General features: G+C 43.4%; 1 protein-coding gene across 1 annotated transcript in view; it reads right to left on the bottom strand.

Moving 5' to 3' along the window:
- Nucleotides 1-5,690, bottom strand: part of trub1 (TruB pseudouridine (psi) synthase family member 1) — a 9,686-nt gene extending 3,996 nt beyond the window's left edge. Inside the window, exons 1-4 of the mRNA XM_080541643.1 lie at nucleotides 5,564-5,690; nucleotides 4,398-4,496; nucleotides 3,929-3,984; nucleotides 3,332-3,413 (exon numbers count right to left, since the gene is read on the bottom strand). Of these exons, the coding sequence (XP_080397769.1) occupies nucleotides 3,332-3,413; nucleotides 3,929-3,984; nucleotides 4,398-4,488 (229 nt within the window). The 5' untranslated portion in view covers nucleotides 4,489-4,496; nucleotides 5,564-5,690. The remainder of the gene's footprint in view (nucleotides 1-3,331; nucleotides 3,414-3,928; nucleotides 3,985-4,397; nucleotides 4,497-5,563) is intronic.
- Nucleotides 5,691-5,977: the final 287 nt, after the last annotated feature.

Here is a 5,977-nt window from a genome sequence, read left to right as displayed (position 1 = left end):
ATGGAGGGATGTTACAGTTGATGTTTGTAAACGAATGACACCCCTTGATCCACAGTGGTGCATGATTCTGTACCATCAGAAACAAGAAGTAATAATAATAATAATAATAATAGTAATAATACTTAAAAATTAGACTTATATAGCGTTTTTCTAGACACTCAAAGACGCTTTCCAAACTGAAAAGATCGAGTAGTAGTAATAAAAAGAAACAAAAAGGTAAATAGAAGAAAGTATAGGGGCCTAATTGAGGTAGTGCTGGGGACACATGGGAAGGGGAGAGGGGGAGAGGGTTAACTGGTGAAGGCAAGTTTGGAGAGGTGGGTTTTGAGGGCCTGTTTAAAGGTTGGCAGGGTGTTGGCCTGTCTGATGTGGTTGGGGAGGAGGGCTTTCCAGAGGGACGGGGCTGCGGCTGAAAAGGCCCTATCACCCCAGGTCCGGAGCTTGGTCCTGGTGGTCTTGAGGGTGAAAGTAAGTAAAGCAGAGAATCAGCCGGTGATTACTCTAACAAGACTGCTTTGGACGTCACAGGAAGTAATCGCTTACAGTCTCTTGGCTTTACATTTTTTGTCAGCAGAAAGTGATGGTCGAGTTCTACACGTCCATCGTTGAGTCCATCCTCCAGCTCATCGATTACCATCTGGTTCGCTGCCTCCACTGCCAAGGACAGAGGCAGATTACAGCAGATTATTCGGTCAGCCGAGAAGGTCATCGGCTGCAACCTGCCATCTGTCCTGGACCTGTTCCATGAGACATCTTCTGCCCCTCAGCACTGCGTCTCCTGAAGACACCCGCTTTTCCCTCTACTGTGTCCCTAAAAACTTCTATTGCCCCCCTTGTACTGTTTCTCTGTTTCTCCCAAAAACAAAAACAAAAACAAAAAAGTTTAGAAGAAGGTGATAGAAGAAGATTTTTCCTTCTATCAATGGCCCCGGGCCCGAGCTGGATTACTCTTCCTGCTACGACTGGTGGATTGATGATTCACTTGCTTAGTATTCAAATGTATTGATTGTAAGTCGCTTTGGAATAAGGCGTCTGCTAAATGCCAAAAAATGTAAAAATGTAAAATGTAAATGTTCCACTCCAGGACCGGTGAGAGAGCACCCCCGGTCCCAGCCAGGTCACCACCTCTTCCAAAGTCTTCCATCGGGAAAAAGGTTACGGTCTATTGTGACGCCTCCCACTCTGCCTGCCTATTGGCTGGTGCTGTTTCCTTTGGGAACCTTGGCAGAGTGGGCAAGTCGTCAGCCTAACTAGTGTCACCTGGGTTTGGGGAGCTGAGGATGTATACAGTATAAGGTGGGTGTATCCTCAGCTCACTCTCTCTTCCTCTGGCTTTGGTTCATTTAGGGTTGTTGGTGAGGTCTCGGGGTACAGAGGTTCTTGGTGAGGTCTCGGGGGTACCGAGGTTTTGGGGCCTCTTAGTTTTACATTACATACATCCATCCATACACCCCTTACACATACAACATACATTCTACACCCGTTCACTCATGGCATACACTACTGATTCTTATCCATATCCATATACACATGTAATTTAGTTTATTTTGCATCTTTGCTATAATAAAACTTACAACACTATCAAGACCAAAACCTCTCTCCACCTGAACAGTTTCTTCCCCACGGCGGTGGGCCTCACAAACAAGCCCCCTGCCTCTCATTACTCTGGGACTTACACGCGCACTCACAACTGACTAATCTATATTCGTTTTACATTACTCTAATTTACATCACTTTCTAATTTACAGCCTACATAATTATTGTTCTACTGGCTTTTTTTTAAATTTAAATTTTAATTATTTTTTATCCCTTTTTCACCCAATTTGGTATCCAATTGAACCCAACCTAGCATCCAATTATCCCCTGCCTATTGCGTAGGATCCGCCGCACGACCCCGTGGCCGGCAGCCCCAGAGGAGATCGCCAGGCAGACTAGCTGACTGGCTCCTCGAGCCCAGCACTGTTATTCCGGCACCCCGGGGGCGGTGTTGCGCGATGGATCCTTGTCCGGAAATAGTCCTATACCGCCCTCTGGAGCGGCCGCTCAATATGCCGCTCCCTGTGTGCCTCGGCCATATCCGGGTCTGGCAAGACCGGGATTCGATCCCAGTCCCCGGTAGGCAGCTTGCACTAGTGGCTAGTGCTTAGACCTTTTGTCGTTGCCTTTTTAAACAAGTTTTGCTCATATAGTGTTGTTTTCAACACTACAACAGCTCAAGACTGTCCTGTACCAACAGGACTATCTTGTTATTATTTGTTGTACACTTGTTATTTGTTTATAAATATATATATAATAAACGTTGTTTATTGTTTTTTTCCCCCACTTGTTTGCCTATTTCTTTTAACCTGCTATTACTTTTGCTCTTTAATTATGTTTTTATTGCCTATGTAAAGCACTTTGTGACCGCTGGTCTGTAATAGGTGCTATATAAATAAACTTTACTTACTTACTTACCTAATTGTTTTATTATATTGTTGTTTTATCTTGATGTCCTATGCACCCACCTCACCAAGTCAATTTCCTGTATGTGCAAATATACTTGGCAATAAAAATTATTCTGATTCTGATAACATAGCAAAATGCGATACTGTGTGCTACCTACAGCACACTGCTAACACCCAAGCATGGTCTACACACGGTAGTAACAGAGAAGAGTTGCAGTTAATGTGTGATTATGTAACTCTTCTCCACTTCTACCCCACTCCACCTTCTGTACATGCATGTTTCACAGCTCACACACTAGAACTCTTCTCTACTTTATCATAACCCCATATACATGACCCTTTAACACTACAACAGCCGTGCCTGTTCTACCTACTGGTAGAGCCGCCTTGGGGGTCAAATAGACCCTTTTTAGAATGTAAATCTGCTATTTACACACAGAGACCACTAGAGGGCGCTCCTTTTTTTAACCTGCCTCCTACACAGGAAAAACTGCAAAACAGCTTTATACTATCTTATCCTGAAGTGATTTTGAAAATGTAAGGATACTGGGTGGTAGAACGCACATATCTAGGAAAAGTCATGAAAGGAGGGTCCTGAAATTTGATCCGAGTGCAAAGATAGAATTATTTTCGTCTCTTCTAGTGTTAATAGGTACATCTATATGTTACGGTACATGTGGGAAGACAATACATGTGGGAAAACTAGGGTTAGGGTTAGGTGCTAGGGTTAAGGTTAGGGGTAGGGTTAGGGTTAGGGTTAGGGTTAGGGTTAGGGTTAGACATGCCAGCATGTACTAAATCGACGTAGCACCTAACCCTAACCCTAGTTTTCCCACATGTACCGTATTGCCACATGTTCCTGTAACAGATTAATGTAGGAATGTTACCATAGGTCTTCTCATTTACCACACTGCCTGTAGCGTCCAGGGTATCTGTAGCTTTCCCCAGCTCACCGACCACCGTGTATTTCTGAGAAAATAAAAGTACTAAAGTAACATGATACACAAGTACCGCATGAGCTACAGTCCCCATCCCCTTTACTCTGAGACAGGTGGGTTGATAGTCAGGGATGCCGGGGGAAAGGTCAGGGCTTTGAAGAGGAATCAATTCAAACTTAACTGCTCCTCCTGAGACATCTACTACCCCCCAGCACTGCGTCTCCTGATACACCCGCTTTTCCCGTATACTGTGTCCCCTAAGACTTCTAATGCCCCCCCTTTGTACTGTTTCTCTGTTTCTACAGTGTCTATATAAAAAATAAAAAATAAAAAAGTTTTTCCCCTCTATCACGACGACTGCCAATGGCCCCGGGCCTCAGCTAGATTACTCTTCCTGCTGTAACTGGTGAACTGATGATTCACTTGCTTAGTCGAATGTATTGATTGCAAGTCGCTTTGGAATAAGGCGTCTGCTAAATGCCAAAAATGTAAATGTAAATGTAATCAAACTCTCCAACAGTCTGGGTTCCCCAGAGAAACACTCACCTTGGAGCCAGCTAGCATAGTACTGAGCATCTTGGTGCCATTCCCAATTCCAACAACTGAAAGACACACAGACAAAGGCAGTCCATCAATTGGCATTGTGAATATGTAACTGAGTACTGAGTGAGTATCCCAACCCTATGAAGTTATCCGCAGTACTCAAGTTGTAAAAGAAAATCAGGGGGGACGGTTTTAGCATCCCCACAGTGTCAGTGACCTCAGTGTCAGTGACTTGGTAAAAATGTCATTGCATGTGTGCCCACAGTATTTTACTCAATATGCGCAAAACTAAATGTTGAAATAGCAGTAATACCACGTTTATTGATAAAATGACAAAAGGGATGGAAAGGAATGATGGCAGTTTTAGAAGGGGGATGATTTTGACCGTTTTTATTTCAGGGGGGATGCCACCCCCCCTCATCCCCCCTCATCCCCCCTCAACTCTAGTGCTGGTTATCCGTGACGTTCTTACCGAGCACGCCTGAGGCAGCGCTGTCCAGAGTGCCTCCGTGCCCTATCTTCAGATCCTGCTTCTTCCTCTTCCTGGGATTGGGATTCTTCATACCAGCTTCTAAGCCGAGGTGAAAAAAATAACGGATTAGCAATCTTCACATTATGCCATCATACATTAACGGGTAGCAAAACAATGGGAGCAACTGTAATCAGATCGAGGAGAGGATGGATGGATGGATAGATAGTTCTTTATTGATCCCTGAGGGGAAATGCAGGCGTTACAGCAGCTCAGACAACAAATCAACAACAACAACATGAAATGACAACTGAATAATAGGCTAAAAGAAAATAGATACAAATAAAAAAAATAAAGATAGACCAATAGACATCTGGGACCATACAGTAGGTAAGATTGAATTCTTGTGCTGTCGAGCCTTATCTAGATCGGCGTGAACTCTCTGTGTAATTATGTAACTCGTAGGCAAACTGCAGGGGGTCCAAGGATGTCTTGATATATTAGCTTAGCTAGTGTGACCCTGCACTTGGGTGGAATGCACTGCCACCAGTTCCATAAAGGTGCAGAGCTCTAGCGAAGTGTGTTTGTACACAATATACTGTATATCATTCTGTATTTGAGACTGCACCAGTAGGCTATATCAATGATGGCCTTCTCCACCCCCCTGCTCTGTATATATCGTTTTTTGTTTGTTTGTTTTTTAAACCTTCTTTTAGCATTATGACTGCCAATGACCAATGAGCCGGGCAGAGATGACTTTTCTTGCGATCACTGATGGATAGATGATTCACTTACTTAGACAAATGCATTTGTTTTAAGTCGCATTGGATAAAGGCGTCTGCTAAATGTCCAAAATATGAATGTAATGCAAATGTAGGATTGGAACTTGAACCAGCAATGCTTGTATATGCTAATCACACAATTACGGACGATTGTGGAAGGCTTGGCAGACATAGAGCTGGAAGATTTGTCAATAATCAAAACTAAATACTAGTGAGTCAAGAAAGAATGACAGTCAATGACACATATCTGTTTGTCTGCCTGTCTGTCTGTCTGTCTGTCTGTCTGTCTGTCTGTCTGCCTGCTGTTTGTCTGCTGTCTGTCTGTCTGTCTGCTGTCATCATGTGTCGTCGCTTCTTTTGTTGTTGTTGTAAACAAACGATACCTACCTTTAAGGAGTGCTTCTTTTAGTGAGTTCAACACATCCGCAGACGTGGGCCCTTGCTTTTTATAGATGGCAAAAAGTCCATTCAAAGACTGCACTGCTGATAAAGCGGTAACACTTTTCTGTGTTACTGTTCCAGCCATGCTTACATGCGACAGTCAAAACACTACGGCGCACACTGATGACGTCGAGGAGGAATATTATTATGTCGGGAGTTGTAGTTCATTGGTGAATATATACATTTTTTTCCGTAATCTGGGCGGTATTCCACGTACATCGATTAGTATATTCGCGATATATTCAAGCCTCAAAGTGATTGCCGATATCTGCAACTGAATTATGACTAGTTGTAATTCTAGTTTCGTATATCTAGGGTTTAATTCTTCATTCCCATTCATTCAAGATGTCTACATTGCAG

The sequence above is a fragment of the Nansenia antarctica genome (assembly GCF_963989245.1).
Source record: "Nansenia antarctica genome assembly, chromosome: 11".
In the NCBI taxonomy this organism is placed as follows: domain Eukaryota; kingdom Metazoa; phylum Chordata; class Actinopteri; order Argentiniformes; family Microstomatidae; genus Nansenia; species Nansenia antarctica.
Note: the sequence above shows the minus strand (reverse complement) of the source record. Positions and strands in the feature narration are given on the sequence as shown.